At 43.0% G+C, this 20,024-nt stretch overlaps 1 protein-coding gene and 1 long non-coding RNA gene across 2 annotated transcripts in view; one reads left to right on the top strand and one right to left on the bottom strand.

The window, feature by feature from the left end:
• The window catches only part of Parp14 (poly(ADP-ribose) polymerase family member 14), a 31,366-nt gene extending 28,014 nt beyond the window's left edge, over positions 1–3,352 (bottom strand). The window contains exon 1 of the mRNA XM_027412763.2: positions 3,031–3,352. Coding sequence (XP_027268564.1) covers positions 3,031–3,217 — 187 coding nt within the window. The 5' untranslated portion in view covers positions 3,218–3,352. The remainder of the gene's footprint in view (positions 1–3,030) is intronic.
• A 741-nt stretch (positions 3,353–4,093) lies between these two features.
• Positions 4,094–5,650, top strand: LOC103160732. The gene is made up of 4 exons (XR_003484951.2): positions 4,094–4,506; positions 4,739–4,942; positions 5,075–5,232; positions 5,419–5,650. It is a non-coding gene; the product is annotated as an uncharacterized LOC103160732 (long non-coding RNA).
• Positions 5,651–20,024: the final 14,374 nt, after the last annotated feature.

The following is a 20,024-nucleotide window of genomic DNA, read 5'->3' as shown; positions in this document are numbered from 1 at the left end:
TTCCTGAACTTTAGTGAAGTCCATCCAAGGCATCCAAGCATGACTGTCCCTTCTAGGATTGTATGCAATGTGTATGGACACAAGTACTGCCAGAGAGCCATGGTGGCATTATCAGTATGTGATTGCCAACAAGAAAGGGAATCTGGAAAGAGGAGGCAGCAAAATTCTCAGGTCTCACTTCTCCCCTGTGCCCGCCTCAAGTTAGGTATGTTCAGTTTTACTTAGGAAGGTGGGGTTCCAGGGTTGGAGACATGACTGGTTAAGAGCATTGGCTGCTATTCTAGAGGACACTGATTCTGTTACCTCCAGTTCCAGGGGATCTGATGCCCTCTTATGGCCTCTGCAAGCACTGCATGTATGTGGTACCAGACATATAGAGGCAAGCACCTATACACATACAATAAAAATAAATCGTGTGTGTGTGTGTGTGTGTGTGTGTGTGTGTGTGTGTGTGTGTGTGTGTGTGTCGTTTTTTGAGACAAAGTTTCTCTGTGTAACAGTCCTGGCTGTCCTAGCATTTGCTCTGTAGACCAGGCTGGCCTCAAACTCACAGAAATCTGCTGCCTACCTCTACCTCCCAAGTGCTGGGATTAAAGGCATGCATCACCACGGTCCAGCCAATTTTTATTTTTTAAAGAAAATTAGTTTCCTTACTTCAAGAATACCTACACCCTCATATAATAAACAGGAGCCCATTTAGGACAAAAAAGTATGATAAAGTATGCCCATGTGAAATTGGGTCTGAGAGTGTAGCTCAATGTCCTAAGCACAAAAGACATACATACTCAACAGTACACAAATCCAGTTAACCTACAAAGGTGAGGTCTTCTGATTCTGACCTTTCTATGGGGGTGGGTGGTGGTGCTGGCAGATTATTGTGGATTTATATGAATAAAGTCATGCCTGCTCAGGCTACATCTGGGACAAGGAGTGGTGGCCTCTACAGGAAAGGAATGTTGCTGCCCTAGGGTACTTCTGTTGCAGGGAAATTCCAGCTGGCTTACTGCTGAGGAAGTGGTGCCTCAAATAGGAAACCGAAAGTGAATGGAAATTCTAGTCACTAAAGACTGACCCTCAATAATGCTAAATTTTAATGTTCCTAGTCCGCTGTGAAATGAGAGAGATCACCCGAGACACCGGGGAGAAGAGAGGTCTGTGGGCTGGGTGCCCCCGAGGGAGAGAGCTGAGCAGAGATCTGCCTCTGACTTATGGATTGTGAGCTCAATCTTCACCCCACCTGCCCAGGGGTCTGCTGTGAAGGCTAGAACTGGAGTTGTATCATCACAACCATTATTTTCTTTTTGTTTGTTTGTTTTTGTTTTTTGGTTTTTTTTTGTTTTTTTCACAACCATTATTTTCTATGTTGTGTGTCATTATACTACCCATATCTTATATACCTCTCCATTTTATTGGCTTGAGGTTCTCAATAAACAACAGAAAATTTTCAAACGTAAGCATGTCCTGGTCACTGCAGAGGGCTGGTGGTACATAATTCCCCACTCACCCCACACTTGCTGCACTAAAGTGTCTAGAATAGAACTGGGGCTGTGTCTAGTTACCCCACCCTCCCTGTGACCAGGATGCAGTAGTCTGTACCCCTAGCATGCAACCAACATTTGAGGACAGCTCTAGAGAAGAAAGCACTCCATAAGGGCCACGTCTACTTGGGTATTGATCCCTGGAATCAAACTGGGAACCCTCTAGCCCTCTACAGACTTTCAACTTGTGGGTCGTGACCCCTCTGAGGGATCAAATGATCTTTCACAGGTGTTGCTTAAGACCATCAGAAAAAAAAAAAAACAAAAAAAACAAACAAAAAACAAAACAAAAAGAAAAATGATATTTACATTACGATTCATAGCAGAATTACAGATATGAAGTAGCAATGAAAAGAATTTTATGAATGGGGGTGACCACAACTTGTATTTTAGGGTTGTAGCATTAGGAAGGTTGAGAATCCCTGCTCTAGGAAAAGTGAAAATGAGAAAACAGGTCCTTCTGTCAGCTGTCTGTCGGGCACTCCCTGGTGAAACCTAGGACAATACGGTTCTTATTTTCCTACTTTCCAGAAGGGGTCTGCGCCATACAGGTCTCTCGTGCCCTCCTGCCTAGGCTTTCTGAAAACCTGTGTCTATACCTTCTCTTTCTTTCATTTTTTCTTCTTAGATCCCTGGTGGGCCATTACCTTGCGCACCTAGCTTCCTCGGCCTCCTTGCCTCTCCTCTGGCCCAAATGTTTCTTCAAATCCAAGGACCAGAAGGAGGAATTGTCCATATTCTGAGGATGACCCTGGTCTACAAAATCTCAGATGGGAGCTAATGGTGGCCTTCTGGAAGCAACAGGTCTGGGACTTCAGCTCACCCACCTGAACAACAAGCAAGGCTGGACCTCACTTGCAGATTGTGAACAGAAGTAGGGAACACTCAAATGGCCCGGGGGCCTTCCGATGAGGAAAACAACCCCATTGCACCCCGGCTCAAAGCTCACAGCCACCTCAGGCCACTCTGGGGCAGAAGGACAAAGCAGGAACAAGATCCCAGGTTGTGGGACAAAGGCTTTCCCCTTCTCAAGCTCACCCTCCCAAAACACCCTGTCCTCAGAATCCTTCGGTGCCAGCTGACCCAAGACGCCTCAAGTTTCTTTATCTTTTCCTACACCATTTGAGTAATAAAAACAGGAAAGTTAAAATAAAAAGAGAAAAAAGAAAAGAGAAAGAAAGGAATTAAGGAAGGAAGGAAGGAAGGAAGGAAGAAGAAAGAAAGAAAGAAAGAAAGAAAGAAAGAAAGAAAGAAAGAAAGAAAGAAAGAAAGAAAGAAAGAAAGAAAGAAAGAAAGAAAGAAAGAAAGGGAAGGTTCACAGCGCCAGGAAGCGCCTGCAAGGGCAAGGGGAACCGGACTCCGGGATGCGCTCGCCACCCAGATTCTGCCCCCAGGGTCTCCCGCTCCTACGGGACTACAGCCGAGTTCTGGGCCTGCCACCCGTGGCCCCGACCCCGCGCGGGGTGACCCTCCTCGCCCTCGCTCCTCTCACCGTCCTCCGGGGAGAAGAGCACCAGGAAGCACGCCGGGCTCCCCGGCTGCTGAACGACCTCGCACTCTCCTCCGCCCGACTTCTTCGGGCTCTGGAAGTACATTTGCAACTTGTTGATCAAGGTCTTCGGGGGCTTGGGGCCCCAAGACCCCTCGACCAGTAGCGGGAACGGGCCGGACTCTGCCATCCTGGCTGGCCAGGAACCGCGACTGCCAGGTCGCCCAAAGCTGCTCAGAGTTTTAATTAATGTCTCTTTCGCTTTCGTTTCCTGGAAATTCCTCCCCACCCTTACTTTCTATCTTCACCTAACTGTCCCCGGATTGGAATAACACACACACACACACACACACACACACACACACACACACACACACTGTCCAGAGTTTCTATCTTCACCTAACTGTCCCCGGATTGGAATAATAACACACACACACACACACACACACACACACACACACACACACACACACACACACACACACACGCGCGGTCCAGAGCACACCCAGTCATCCCAACTACATCAACAGAAGAACAGAAGTGAGTCAATCGGCACAGCTGGCTGTCCCCCCCCCCTCCCGACTCTGGCCTCCAGTGCACCTTGCCTCCGGCTCCCCAGCTACACTCTGCCTGCCCACCACCCTGGCCACAGCTGAGAGTTGCTCCATCACTAGGATAAAACCCACATTGTATGAGAGACGAAAAGTGCTCACAAAATGATCCTCTCGATAGTCTCCCTGCTTGCTCTGGGACCACCATCAGAATTTGACCTACCTTTCCTGGTTCTGAATTCTGTTTTCTCATCCGTGAACACTTTGTGTCTACAAACTCCCAGTTTTGAGGAACATGTGCTAGGCCCCATGCTTTCTGGGTGTTCAGCGGAGAGACACAGATGAGGGGACATGGGAGTTACAACAGTAAACAGAGTAAGAGAGCAGGGGCTCCTAGCCTAATCATGGGAAGGTCGGGAAGAGCTTATGGGCAGGTGACATGGCACCTGAAGCCTAATGACTATCAAAAAAGGGCCTTGAGGGCTGGGGGGGGGGGGCTCTGGGCGGTGGTTCACTCGCACAAAATCCCGTGTAATGCTGCATGGTGGCCGGAGTGGGTGAAAGGAGGCTGGCTGGCCTGCATACCACATACAGAGAGGCATGGAGAAAAGGTGGGCTCTAAGCTGCCACTTCCGGTAGGATTTGCTAAGGATATGAAAAGTTCATCCAGGAGTGGGCCAAGCAAGAGGCTGAATCCTAGTGCAGAAGTGAGGTGGGCAGACTGGGACAGGGGTGAGAAGAGCTGGGAATGTGTGTACCCTTAACCCATGATGTTTCAGAGACAAAGAGGCTTTGCAGGTCCAGGGCCCTCTGGGGAGCCCCTAGCAGTTCGGTCTGATGGAAAAGAGTGGAGGGAGTCTGAAGAGGCCTGAGGCCTGAAAAAAGAAAGGAAGCAGAAGCAGCAAACCTACCCGGATCTTTCCAGAAGGTTGTCTGAACAGGAAGACTGGAGTCAGGCAGTGATGGGGGATGGGAGTTTGGGCTCAGAAAGTATTTATTTTTGTTTCTTGGATTTAATTTTTTTTGGCGTTGTTGCTTGTTTTTTGTTTTTTGAGACAGGGTTTCTCTCTGTAGCTTTGGAGCTTGTCCTGGAACTCTCTCTGTAGACCAGGCCGGCCTCAAACGCACAGAGATGCACCTGTCTCTGCCTCCCTCCCTAGTGCTGGCATTAAAGGCGTGAGCCACCACCGCCAGGAAGATTTAAACATTTTGAAGATAGAAAACTCCTAGGTATGTGTAAATGTTAGCACAACGAAGGGGTGTGGAAGATATTGGTGACATCAGCAACGACTTCCCCAAGTGCCAGCAGCAAGGCATGGTGAATGAAGACTGGAGGTTGTATGAAGATGTAGGCGTTTTTACAGGTGGGCCCCATTTCTCTATGGATTGCAATTCGATGGGTTCCACAATTCGGTGTGAGGCTTGTGAAAATTTTGGTATCACTGAAAGGCTTCTGAAATCACAATGACCAAAACTTAATTCAAAATCAACTGCAGGACATGTCGTTACTTCTGGCCCTGCTCGCTGGTGTTATGTCTCCTGCCATCACTGCAGCCTTGTTCTTAGCACACATGTGCACTTTGCAGAGGAGGCCTTCACACCAGATGACACCAGTGAGCACCCTGAACCACCACTGCTCATCTGAGAGACTATGGTATGATGTGGTTTGCAGTTTTCATTGTTTACAAAGTTTCTTTTCTTACAGAAACGTAGTATCTTAGTAATAGAAAACAGACTTTTAATGTGTCCATGCTGTCATTCCTCAGCATGTAGTTATCTAATTAGTCTATCTTTGGATTGCATCATGTTAGAATGCTTAGTTTTAAAATTGCTATTTCAGAGGTTGGAGAGATGACTCAGCAGTTAAGCGAACTGACTGCTCTTCCAAAGGAACCAGGTTGGAGCCCTGCATGGCAGCTCACAACCACCTATAACTTCAGTTCCAGGAAATCTAATACATTCTTCTGGCTTCTGTGGTCACTTTATACACATGTGATACACTGACACACATGTGGGCAAAACACCCATACACATAAAATAAAAATAAATAAAATTAAATTTCTTTCAATGAATTTTGGCTTGGGGATTCCTTACTACTATGTCTGAAATTCATCTGCCATTTTATAGTATGTATTTAATTCAAAGTAGGGGTCTCAGCATTGACAACTGTGAGATAAAAAATATTCATTAACTATGAAAAAATTGAAAAGGTTCCATGTCCTGCAGTAGTAAATATTCAGCCAAGATTTAGTTCTTTATATAAAAAACACATTTGTTGCAATATGCAAATATGCTTCCATTTTTAGTAAATAATAAAAGCATATGTGAATAAGGACTGTCTTTAAATAACTTTCTTTATGAGTTATTATCAGCAAATGCTTGATTTATATACATATTTGTGTGTACCTATATACCCGAGGTTGCATTAGTTTGTCAGACTTGATCAGAAGGAGAAGTCCTATCTTAAGGTCTGCCAAGATCAGAAATGCTTTGGAGAAAGACAGACTTTGCATATTGTTACTTAATCCCAAAGAACTGAAAAGTATAAAGAGGGTCACACCCACATAAGAGCATTTACTGTTTTGCTTTGTTTTCCTGATCTTTAATAATGCTGAACAGTGGTATCTTCCTCCAATTTTCAGCATCCTGCCTGCAGATGGCGCTCATCATCTGATCCAAACAGTGTTAGAACCTGGTGGTACAGGACACAAGGGTTAGATGGTTACGTTAGAGTGCAGACTTGTCCGGGACTTGTCTCTGTCTCACCCAAACTGCAAAGAAAACTTGCAACCCCTTACCTAGAACTTATAGTTCCAGAGCTAGGCAAACGTTTTCTCGTTTTTCTCACACCATCAACTTCTAAGAAATAAAGCCATGCTGTAGGGTCCGAGAGTCTGAAACAACCCAAGCACACAGAGCAAGACCACACAGAGCAAGACCTTTATTGCATTGGACATCAAAAATTAACCGTCAGGGACAACAGTACTGACTCTGGGGCTAATTCCTGAACATTCACTTCAGCAAGTATTTAAGCAGAAAAACTGCAAACCTCTGTGCCAATTTACAGTTCTGTTTCTCACCAGTCAGCATTCAGGGATAGGGGACCTTCCAAGGAACATTTCCTGTCTTGCACTGTTCTTGTCCTCATTGGTTGATTTACTCAGCTGTGGCAGGGTGACTTGCCCACTATTCATGTCTCAACTTGTCAACCCGGATGTCAGTTACCCAGGGAGGTCTCTCACCATGAGACCAGGCTGGCCTTGAACTCACTGAGGTCCTACTACCTCTGACTCCTGAGTGCTGGGATTAAAGGTGTGCAACACCAGGACCAGCTTCTACTATCAAAATTTTAAGGAAGACCTAATACCAACACTTCTCAAGTCCCCCCACAAAACAGAAAGAGAAGGGACAGTATCAAATTTATTAGATGAAGTCATTATCATCCTGTTACCCAAACCACTGTGATAGCTAACTTGATTATCAAATTGACTATATCTGAAATACGATTAAAAACTCAAGATGCTGGCCACAACTGATTTTCTTTCTTTCTTTCTCTTTCTTTCTCTCTTTCTCTTTCTTTCTTTCTTTCTTTCTTTCTTTCTTTCTTTCTTTCTTTCTTGACCCGTTAGGGATTTTTCTTAACTGAATTAGTTGAAGTGGAAAAACCCACCCTAAATCTGAACTACACCTTCTGGCGGCAGCCCACATGAAAAGACATTGGAAGAGGATGCCTTGCTATTTGCCTGCTTGCCCTTACTTGTTGCTAGTGAGTTTAGCTACCTTATTGCTGCTAGATTGTAAGGTAGACTAAAAACCAGCAACCCTCGCTGAAGTTTCTGGGACTCCAGCATCCAGGTAGGACTGCAGAGGCAGAAAAGTGAGGGACTCAGGGCTCAAGGCTGCTGTGGGGTAGGTGAGTGAGAATACATCACATGGAAGGGGACTCATCAAGGTGTCTGAGAAGACACATTTTCATAAGGCAAAATAAGACATTTTCATAAGGTTCAGGGGTTTAACAAGACAAAGAGGTGGATATATATCACGGGGTCACAAGTTCAGGATAGGTTGGAAAACCTAACCTCTGCAGGATACATTAGGCTTAGGTAACAGAAACTTATAAGGTATGAAGACTTAATAACAATGTATAACAGTGTGGCTCCTTAACAACAATGTTTTGGTTTCACAAAAGAAAAATGAAATTATAAAATGCGTTGTAGGAAAATGAGCCAATTTTGAAATTGTATTAAATGAGATACCCAAACTCAGCAAGACAAGCACATGTTATTTCTCATGTCTGAATCCTAGCTTCCTTCTTTCATTTTACACACACACACACACACACACACACACACACACCTAGAGTTAGCATATGTCAGAAGACATACAGTATCTATCTTTCTAAATCTGGCTTATTACATTTAACATAATGAACTTTTTCTTTACAGCTGAAGATTCTACTGTCTGCATGTACCACATGTTCTCTGTTAGTCTGGGTGTTTTTCCTGGATGTGTGACTATGCACCATGTAATGGTGGAGACAAGATTCCAAACTACCCCAAACATAATCACTAATCCAGTAGGGCTAGCCAATCGCCTAAGAGACCAGACCACCCCTCAAGAAGGGAGATTTACCCAGTGTCATGCTAAAGAGATGGGAAGATAAATTAGCCCTTTGATGAGATAATGTATTTTTCCTTCTCAGAAAACTGCCTTCTGTGCAGTCCTACACACAGACCAACCTGGAGGCCCTGTGAGGTCTGTCTGTAACTGTATTCCTTCTTTTTACATCTTTTTTCCCCTTCGGCCTTTCCCTTCCCCTCTTCCCCTCCCCCTTCCCCTCCCCTTTCCCCTCCTTTCCCCCCCCTGCTTCTTTCTTCAACCTCTTTGTCTTCCCTCCTTCCCCTTCTTTGTTCTTCCTTCCTTTTTCCTCCCCTTCTTCCCCTCCTTCCCCTCCCCCCCCTCTTCCTCCTCCTCCTCCTCCTTCCATGCTGACCTGAGCCTGGGCATGCTCCCCCCAGCACTTTGGGCTTCCTTACTCTTTATCTGAAGCACTCTCCCCCCTGGCCATGAGGTTGACTTCCACTGATAGACTTGCAGGCTTACCTCAAATAGCCTGGTTTTCTCTCTCCTCCTCCAGAGAGATGTTGATGTTTACAGTTTACTTGCCCTGTAGTTTTCCTTTTACACTCTAATAAAAATTGCCTTCAAGCTTTCTTCTGAGTGCACCCTTAAGTTCTTTTACTAGTGAAACTAAAACCTCCAAGAAGGGACACCAATTTCGCTGGTAACAATCACATCCAGAAAGCATTGCCATAAATGGGGGGGGGGGAGAATTATTTATTATGAATACTTACTAAGTCAAAATTATATTTATTACAATCAGTCTACTAAACAGATTTCAAAGAAAGAGCAAACTCTCACCTTTTAATGCTATCAGCTAAACTAGTCACACACTTTCTAAGATAAATGAAAATAGCCCTCAAGTAAAAAGATTTGAAAACAGTTTGACACCACACAGCTCATCCGATATCCACTTGGTAATTGGGGTGACCATTTAAATTGCCTTTAGTCCAAAGGAATAATATATTTTTCTCATCTCTGGAGTTGATGTGAGCCAAAATCAGGCTTCTTCCCACCTAGGGAATTTGAGAGATAAGAATACAGCCTTCTTTGACAATTCCATTTCAAAGCAATGGCTCCCAGCTTTCTGTGAAAACATTCCCAGGGGGTAAAACTGACCAGAGATTTTAAATGAAAAGGTTTTTATACACCTCCAAAGGATATGCAAAGAATGAGCCCTGACAGGTGCTTAAAAATGAAAATGAAGAAAATCTCACCCTTCTTTAGCATCTTGGGGAATCAAATTTTTTAATTTTTTATTTGCATTTACTGTATGCAACCATAGAATACACAGGTATGACTATGTGAACATGATGCTGTTACAGACATTTGTGTGTGTGTGTGTGTGTGTGTGCGTGTGTGTGTGTGTGTACGTGTGTGTGTGTGTGTGTGTGTGTGAGAGAGAGAGAGAGAGAGAGAGAGAGAGAGAGAGAGAGAGAGAGAGACACGTGTATGAAGGTCAAAGGACAACTTTTTCGAGACAAGTTTTCTCTGTAGCTTTGGAGCCTGTCCCGGAACTCACTCTGTAGACCAGGCTAGCCTAGAAGACAACTTTTGAGATCAGGCCTTCAGGCTCACTCAGCAAGTGCTTTTACTCACTGAGCCATCTAGCAGGCCCAAATTTCATGTAATTTTGAAATGTCATAAAGTATTAGTGTCCTTTTGATTTCCATCAAAGCACTACACATGTTAAAAGTCGTCCTTATTTTGCAGCTTAGCACAGAAAGATGGCTGGGTAGATGGCTCAATGTTAACAGCTCTGGGGGCTCTTTAAGAGGACTCAGGTTCAATTCCCAGCACCCACATGGTGGCTGGCAGCCATCTGTAACTCTGGTCCCAGGGGATCTGATGCCTTCTTCTGAACTTCTAGGGTACCAGGCACTCAGAGTACAGACATATATGCAGGTAAAAGACCCACATACATAAAATAAAATAGTGTACTGGATGTGATACCCTTGGCTTCCTTTCTGACTAGGGGTGCAGACTTCCTCTATGCCCATGCCTGAAAATGATGAATCACTGATCTTACCACTGCCTTGGTAACCAGCAGTCAGTTGCAGCCCATTTTGGTTTGGTCAATATTTCCATCAGACAACACATTTAATCTTCTGGATTCATTCCTCAGGGGTATTATAACAAAGCCAATAAATTGGATAACTCAAAACAATAGATATTGATTTTTTTCCATTGTCCCAGAGTCTGGAATTCCAAACTAAGATGCTAGTAGAGTTGGTTCCTGCAAGAAACCTAAGGAAGAAAACTTCCCTGCCTCTTGTTTGGCTCAGACCTTGGCATTTGCTGGCTTGTAGTCTATCACTCCAGCCTCTGCTTCCTTCATCAGCATCTCATTTGATTCCTGGTATCTGCACAAACTTCCCTGGTATGTGCACAGATGTCCTGTTTCTTAAGGGTAGGGTCCTTGGGTTAGGGCTCAACTAGAACCAGTATAAGCCCATCTTAACCATCTGAACTTTATTACAGTGACAAAACTCTTGTGTGTGTCCATATGCGGTGTCTTAATTAGGTTTCTTTCTTTCTTTTTTTTTTTTTTTTTTTTTTTTTTTTTTTTCCGAGACAGGGTTTCTCTGTGGCTTTGGTGTAGACCAGGCTGGTCTCGAACTCAGAGATCCTCCTGCCTCTGCCTCCGGAGTGCTGGGACTAAAGGTGTGTGCCACCACCACCCAGCCTCTTAATTAGGTTTCTATTTCTGCATGACCAAAAGCAACTTGAAGAGGAACGGGTTTATTGCATCTTGAACTTGCAGGTAAACAGCCTATCACTGAAAGAAATCAGGGCAGGAACCTGGGGGTGGGAACTGAAGCAGAGGCCGTAGAAGAGTGCTGCTGACTGACTTTCTTCCCAAGGCTTGCAAGCCTGATTTCTTATACAACTCAGGACAAGCTGCCCAGGGATGACGCTGACCACAGTGAACTGTACCCTCCCACATTAATCAAGCAAATACCCCACAAGCCAATCTGGTGGGGACATTTCTCAATTGAAGTTGACAAAAAACCTTACCAGGACATGTGGCATATGGCAAGTATGTGCCCACAGGTGTTAAGCGCCATGTAGAAGCCAGAGGAAGACAGCAAATGTCTTTTTTGTCTTCCTCTATTGCTCTCCATCTTACTTTTTTGAGAAAGGGTCTCTCATCAAATCTGCAGCTCACAATTTTAGCGAGGCTGGCTGACCAGGAGCTCCAGAAATCTGCTATGTCTACCTTTCCCGTACCACAGACTCTGGGATTACAGGCACACATGGCCATTCCTAGCTTGTATGTGGATGCTGGGATTTCAAATCAGATCCTCTGGCTTTTAAAGCAAGCTCTTATTCACTAAACCATCTCCCTAGATCCTCATATACTGGCAGAATCATATGCCCAAATAAAATCATATTCACAAGTATGGGAGTCAGAGCTTCAACACACTGTTTTGAAAGATATAATTTGTCTCACACTAAAAACATTAACAAACACACTACTCTCTTTCCACAATGTCAGAATTTACTGACTAACAAATTCATAAAGTTCAGTGGTTTCACTGGCAATTTCCCAGAGATCCCTGCTTTCCTTGATAGCTCAGGCTGAGGCAAACAGGCTCTTTTATTTTAATCTTAATGACTTCATATTAATGCTTGGACTATACATTATACACCACACAGTATATCTACCTATCATCTACCTGTTAGCACAGCCACGTCCACAGGCAACAGCAAGAGTCATGAAGCCAGCACAGCTATTTGACACAGTTCTAGTACAGATGATCCAAATGCTACAAACACTGTTGTGTGTCTCTCACTTTCGGTTTTGGTCTCTGTGTATTGCATGCTTGGGGGTGGGGCTTCTCCATCATAATTCATTTTATATATTTCCTCAAGAAAATTATGTCTCTTTAGGAAAGTCCTTAACTTTTTACCCCTCTTGCTTTTAGGGAGATAATTTTATCCAGCCCTATTTGGAATTCTTCCATAAGCCCTAGAGACTGTGATAAGCACAAAGATGCTAGAAACTTTCTTTGTGAGGCCATGACTCCAGGATCTTCTTGGTATATCTGCCCCTAAGCAAACTCAAAGAGGGTAATTAAAGCAATGTGAATTTAATGAAGACTGGCAACAGGTTAGAGGCCTCCTCTTACATTACACTCAGAATTTGCAGAAGAAATAATTTACTAAATAGGGGGATAAGTAGGGTATGCCCCTAGAAAATCAAAACTTCAATGACAGGCTAATTAATGAACAACACTTTGTACTCTCAGAACTAACAGTACACTATTCAAGGCAGGGTGATTCACCTGAACTGGCTCTGATATTTTCTATTTACTTAGCTCTTTGAAACTGCAAGTGCTGTCAGTCTGGAAACAGGCTGTTATATATTAAGTATGCTTTCCCTAATAAAATAGTCTAAAAGATTCTTTGAAATAGGATTATGGAACTATGATAAAAGTAAAATCTGTGCATCAGCTTTTGCTTCCCGGTTCCTGCCGGGTTTGAGTTCCTGTCCTTACTGCTTTGGATGATAAACTGTTATATGGAACAGTGAGTAAAATAAACCCTTCCTCCTCAAAAAAAGAAAAAAAAAGAAAAAAAGTAAAATCTGTTCTATCTCTACCTGTTAATTGTAACTGAATCTACGACCCCGAACATGTTATAGAAAATAACATATGGCTGGGCGTTGGTGGTGCACGTCTTTAATCCCAGCACTCGGGAGGCAGAGGCAGGTGGATCTCTGTGAGTTTGAGACCAGCCTGGTCTACAGAGTGAATTCCAGGACAACCTCCAAAGCAATACAAAGAAACCCTGTCTTGAAAAAACCAAAAAAAAAAAAAAAAAAAGAAAAAGAAGAAGAAGAAGAAGAAGAAGAAGAAGAAGAAGAAGAAGAAGAAGAAAAAGAAAGAAAATAACCTATGTCCAGAGACAAAGTGATGTAATTATACCTTTTGAAAAAACCATGAGTCTACTTTGTCTTTTGAATGCCTATTAACAAAGAAGCAACATGATTGCTAGTCAGTCAGGCTGCAAGATTCTCCCAACCATCATGCCTGACTCCTTCCCTTCTTTCCTCATGGCTGGCATCCTCTCAGGACCAGTTGGGGCTGGCTCCTGGTATTCTATCTATCTATCTATCTATCTATCTATCTATCTATCTATCTATCTATCTATCTGTAGGTTACAGAGTGACTACAAAAGGTTCAAGAATCTAGGAATGTGAAAGCAAGAAGCCAGAGTTGGGAAACTGATAGAAATGCCACCAAGCCTATGGGTTATCAGCCATCCCAGCTTCCCAGCTGGAGGTTCCTGGAGAGGGTAGGTCTACTGGAGAGTCAGGCTGCAGGGCCAGAGTGCAGCTGTAGAGTCCCGCTGCAGTCTGACTCCCCAGTAGAGCTGAGCTTTGACCATCACTTGCATCTGTTTTACAGTTTCTGTTTTTTCTTTCTAACTCCAGTTTCAGACAGGCATAATGACACATGCTTTTTAAACCCCAATACCCGAGAGGCAGGGGCAGATCTCTGTGATTTTTAGGCTAGCCAGAAAGCCAGTCAGGACTATACAGTGAGAACCTGTCTCAATATATATCTTTCTTTTTTCAATAAAGGTCAGATAACCAAATGGAAACACTGTCATCTGTTGACATGCTGAGTTTAGAAGAACAGTAAGTAACTATTTCTTTAAAGCAGTTCAGGGTCCTATGAAGAAAATTCAGTATAACACCACTTTAAAATATTTAACAACTTTTGCAGAAAATTTATGAGTCTGTTGTTCTCAAACTATTTTGAAAAATCCCCCCATCTGCCTGCTTCCCTCCCTGTGACCCATGCGTATTCATAGTTCTGTTAAAGTATAGTCAGTGTACATGTTCAGCACCATTTGACCAAATATTGTCTACTTCTTATATCATTTTCATATTGATCATTTCAAGATGTCACTGGAGTATATCATTTTAATATACTGCAGTTACCTTCTATGATCTGTACTGTCAGAAGAATCTTAGTTTTTCCTCCAGCATTTTAATATCATAAAATAAACATTTTATGTGTCTTCTTTTTGTTGTTTTTTATTAAACATTTTTTTTCCTCAGGATAAATTCTATCCCTTGGTCAAGGGTTAGGCATATTTATAATTCTTTCAATAAAGTACTATTTTGCCCTTCAGAAAAACTGGATCAATTTATATTGCTTTCATTAATGCATGAACGTATCTCCTCTCCCAAAGGCTTGCAGGCATGGATTTTCATAACTTTTGCAAAGTTTTTCTTAATCTTTTTTAGGTATAAAATGAAACTCCACAGCAGGTTTAGTTTGCAGTTGTTTCACCAACAAGATTGGCTGCATATTTTTAAAGTAATGGCTTACTGGTAGTGCTTTTTTTAATGAAATAACTTCCCATCATTTTTTAATATACAACTGGGGGCCAGCAAAACAGCTCAGCGTGTACAGATACTTGCTGCCAAACCCTGATCAACCTGAGTTTGATTCCCCAGAATCCACCTGGTGGAAGGAGAACTAACTCCAGAAATTCGTCCTCTGACCTCCACATATATGTCATGACATGAGGGGGCACACACATACACACACACACACACACAGTAAATAAATGTACAAAAAGCACAAACTTGTGTTTTTAATAGCTTCTATATAGTCTTTATATATTTTAGTTATTCAATTTTTGTCTCTGTGCAAACATTTTCTCCACCTTCTGAATTTTTTTTTTTTTGGGGGGGTTGTTTTTTGAGACAGGGTTTCTTTGTGTAGCTTTGGATCCTGTCCTGGAACTTGTTCTGTAGACCAGGCTGGCCTTGAACTCAAAGAGATCCACCTGCCTCCGCCTCCTGAGTACTGGGATTAATGGCGTGTGCCACCACTGCCTTGCCACCTTCTGAATTTTTAAGTCTTAGCTTATTAGTATTCTTTCTATCAAAGCTGAAATTATCTAAATAATAACACTTTTAATCTTAGATTTATTTTATTACTTTAATTATGTCTGTGTGTGCACCTGTGTGCAAGTATGTGCACATGAGTGCAGGTGTCCTCAGAGGGTATAGGCCTTGGATTCCTTGGAGCTGGACTTAACAGATGACTGTGAGTCGGGGGTGGGGTGGGCGTGGTCCTGGTAAACCTCAGTCTACACTGATTTCGGTGTCTCTATGGGAATTACGGCAGAAATACTGTACATTCTCCACGTCACCCTCCTCAACAAGAATCTGGAATTCTAGCCCTTGCCTCTCGGGATTTCTGAGGATTCTGGCGCTGTGTGTGGCTGTCTGAAGTTTTCAGAATTCCACAGACGTCAGCGCGGACTTTGGGGATCTCCACCAGCAGCCCTAAGCAGTAAGCCTCCAGGTGCACACTTGCCTAGATTGAGACAGCAAAGTTCAGTCAGCTGTCTCCAAGCGTCTCCGGAGCTGAAGTCTCGCTGCTCTAATTCTTGGTGACTCAGCAGTTCTCCTCCGCCTCAAAACTTGCTCTATTTTGTTTAGATGTTGGTGACTGGAGGTGGGGATGCTCACTGGCCACAGCCTAGCCACTCCACTGAGAAACAGTGTTTCATTCTACTTAAATGTTTTCATTTACCTTCTTTTAAAATAACACATTTTTTACTTTTATCTATGCAGGTGTTTTCCCTGCACGTGTGTCTGTCCACTTTACACATGCCCTAGGACTGAAGTTACAGACAGTAATGAGCGGTGGTGTGGGTGCTGGGACTTGAACCCCAGTCTTCAGGAAGAGCAGCCAGTGCTTTAAAGCAGGGAGCCATCTCACCAGCCCTTTTGTTTTTCTTCTTATATTTTAGTTCTGAAAGTTGTTTCTGTTTGACATATTTCTTAGACAAAGCTTCTCCAAGTTCTAAAACGCAGTTAAACACATCACACCATCTACTTCTCACTTAAGACTGATGTTTGGGGGGCTGGAGAGATGGCTCAGGAGTTAAGAGCATCTTAAAAAGGACCTAGGCCCAATTCCCAGCACCTACATAGTGGCTCACAACTGTCTGCAACTCCAGTTCTAGGGAACCCAGCATCCTCACATGGATATTCATGCAGGCAAAACACCAATGCACATAAAACAAAAATAAATAAAACATAAAAAAGGCTGGTGTTATGTTCCGTTCTCCCACGGTAGACTATGAGTTCCTTAGGGGAGGGTATTTATCATGCAGATAGCGATGGTACTTGAATGAATGAACGGTATTTGGATTATTTAAAAGTTGTTTGATTTTTTAATTTTTCTCATGGGTTTTAGATTGTGTCTTTTTTGGCAGGTGAGATGTCTCAGTGAATAAAGGCGCTTGCTGCCTGGCCTGACACCCTGACCGAACTCTAAGCTCTGACAATTGTCCTCTGGCCCCCTCATATTTGCTGTGGCACCTGCTCACACAATACAAATGATAAGTAAGTTCAATAGAACTTTATTGTGCCTTGTATTTTAACCCTTTGCCTTTTTTTATATAAATTTAACCTGTTTTCATCATTTCCTTTCACTTACATATTTAGTGGCCATTAAATATCAATTTCATCACTTTTTAATTTAAAAATATACTCACATTTCATTGGTATGCTTCATTTAACTTTTATCTCTTGGTCCCTCCTGTCTGTCTGTCTTTCTGTCTGTGTCTGTGTCAAGGAGTGCTTGGCTTGCTTCAAGATCTACAATACCGTCTAGCTCTCCAAGAGAAGTAGGACAGTGAGAAAGCTGAAAGTGAAAGCTCAGCTTTAAAATATGTATGTACAACTTAAAGTTTTCACATGCAAATTTCAGGGGATGCTTTTACAGACACAGTCCAGTTCTCACCGCAAACTGAATGAGAGAGCTTGTTCTGGAGCTAAATATGAGTGACCACAGTTCAGAAACACAGATATAGATTATTCCAAATACTGGGTTCCAACATGGTAACTGCTTATGAAGTTTTTAGGGTTACACACAACAAAGAAAATCATAAATCAAGTGACTTTAAGAATACATTGGTAGCTCCAGTTCTAAGAGAGTATTGCCCTCTTCTGGCTTTGTTAACAACAGCATGCAAGTAGTATGCAGACATTTAGCAAACAAAACACCCATACACATAAACAACAACAAAATCTCAATCAATCAATCAATCAATCAATCAATAAGGCATGGGGTGGAGAGATGGCTTAGTGGTTAAGAGCACGGACTGCTCTTTCAGAGGACCTGGGTTCAGTTAGCAGTACCCACCTGACAGATTATAACCAGTTCACAATGTGCTGTAACTTCCATCTGCCCAGAGATCTACCTAGATAAATCAAAGAGTTGTGCATCTCTGGTCTAGAGCATACCTCATGAAATCAACAGGTGGCATCAGCTAAGTATAGTTGGTTCTCTTGTTTGACACAGCCCATACTGCCATTAGATTGGATTCAGTCCTGCATCTCAGCTCAGCTTTGAACTACCTCTTCATGCCACCAACCACTGTGTGACTGGGTTTGTTAATATCTAACTAACTACAGTGGTACTCTTTGCAGTGCTATAAACTCTCCACCTCCACTTGCTGTAAGGTCTCTTGGAACTGTAACTTCTTTACTCACTTTGTAGCCATTCTGTAACCTATATATAATTATGTAAAGTGTAATCTGAGAGGTAGCAATTGAGATAGACATGAAAGAACCTGGGACTGCAGACAACCATGCCATGAAGTAAAATCAAGATTACTTGTTGAACTGCAGCCAATGAAACTGACACAGCTTGCGTATTTATTGTTATTCAATAAATTCTGACAATGTGGAAAGACAGACGTATCTGTTTCTGACATACCACATCCATGATGATAGTAGTTAATTCCCAGAATCTTGAGACAGGACAATAATGAGTGATTGTCATCCCCCATCCCCCACTCCCCTGTAAGGCAGGGTCTTGCTTTGTAGGGCTGGCTATCCTGGAACTCATTATGAAGACCAGAATAGCCTAGAACTCACAGAAATCCAGCTTCCTGTGCCTTCCTAGTGCTGGGGTTAAAGGAGTGCGCCATCACACCTGGCTGATTATTGCCATTTTATGTCACTAAATTGGAGTAGCTGCTAAAAAGAGAAAGATAGCTACAATAACTCTATGACAAAATTTAAATATTAGGTCACTGCCTGGTATAAAACAAGAGTCATGCTTATTGAAGTTTCTTTATGTTAATGCATTTAAGTCACTGATAGATGATTGGATTTAAGGAAACAGTTGATAAGTAGAATGGAGAGTTAGTTTGCTTTAATTGAGGCATATCACTAACTCAAGGAGGGAGAAATGATTTCCCAAAAAACTTCTGTGGAGGAAAGATTTTCTTTTTTTTTTTTAAGATTTTATTTATTTATTATGTATACAACATTCTGCTTCCATGTATATCTGCACACCAGAAGAGGGCACCAGATCTCATAACGGATGGTTGTGAGCCACCATGTGGTTACTGGGAATTGAACTCAGGACCTCTGAAAGGGCAGTCAGTGCTCCCAACCTCTGAGCTATGAGGAAAGATTTTCTAATGTAGTTTCTGGCTGTTGACAGCTTCAGTGTCCAAATGCCATGAACTTGAGTCTGCAAAGGCATTGTTGATTCCTTCAAGGAGGCACAGGCAGTTGGACTGTGAAAGACACAAAGCTTGAGCAGTTGGTACCTATTCCAAATCACTGACTTGCTCTCAACACATGTAATTAAAAGACACTTGAAAATGTCAGCCCTGTTATATTCATTGCAAGTCAGCTTCCCTGAGGACCAGACTCTGACATGAAACACAGTGTGCAGGAAATTTATCAGGAAATGACCTTGAGGTGGAGACCAGTGAAAAGGAGACACAGAAATCAAATTAGGTAACAAAGCCATTGCAATGCAGGCCCAAGAGCAGCCTCATTTAATCTCTAGAGAGTTCACAAGCAAAAATGGCTCACCAGAGTTCTACAAGAAAGACTGAGATTTTATGTTACTTTTGTTTGTAGCTGTCCTGGAACTCACTGACATGTGCCTGCCTCTGCCTCCCAAGTGCTGTGATTAAGGCGAGACTTTGTTACTTTTTCATTTCATTTTTGCTAGTTTGTTGACACAAGGTTTCACTATGTAGCCAGGCTGACTACACACTGACAATCTTCCTGCCTTAGCCTTGTACCACCAGGTCAGTGAGGCTGACCCTCTGTGCCCCCAGAATTTGTCCCTGGATGGGGACTGCCTTAGGAAGGGCATGACTTTGTGGCTGTTTATCTGAGGCAATCCCTGGCTGAGCAGAATCACTTCCTGCAGTTGAGGCCAGACAGCCTCCATTAAGGGCCTCTGCATGGAGCCTCAATCACCGAGCTAAGTGAATAAAAGTGCTGATAGGACACTTCCATTTGGTTCCTGAGGAATGTCTCTCACTCTTCAGATGACAATTAGGGTGAGAAAAGGGACTCAATAAAATGACAGCCTGTCTGGGTTTTAGGGTGTGCTTTTTCCCCCAGATGTTTTGTTGTTGTTGTTTGTCTGTTTTTGTTTTTCCAAGACAACGATTTTCTCTGTAGCTTTGGAGGCTGTCCTGGAACCTATTTCTCTTTTCCTTTAGTTTTTCTTGGCACTTCCTCCTTGAAGGGACCAGCTCCCGGTTTTGGCAGCCATAACAGCTGAACACATGCTTATCTGACCTTGTCTTAGTCACTAGGAGGTTAGATGCCTGCCTCATGGCAAGGAACCAATCAGAAGTTAGCTGGTGGTGCTATGCTTACAGCTCTGGATGTGCTTTATGGTCAAGTACACAGCAATGGCGCACAGGACATAGCAACCACCCTGAGAGGGCTTATGGGCCATAGCAACCAGTTGACCAATCAACATAGGGCAAGCCCTCCAAGCCTGGAGGCACACCAGTCTTGAG

The sequence above is a fragment of the Cricetulus griseus genome, chromosome 4 (assembly GCF_003668045.3).
Source record: "Cricetulus griseus strain 17A/GY chromosome 4, alternate assembly CriGri-PICRH-1.0, whole genome shotgun sequence".
Lineage (NCBI taxonomy): Eukaryota > Metazoa > Chordata > Mammalia > Rodentia > Cricetidae > Cricetulus > Cricetulus griseus.
The sequence above is the reverse complement of the archived record's forward strand: the minus strand, read 5'-3'. Positions and strand labels throughout refer to the sequence as shown.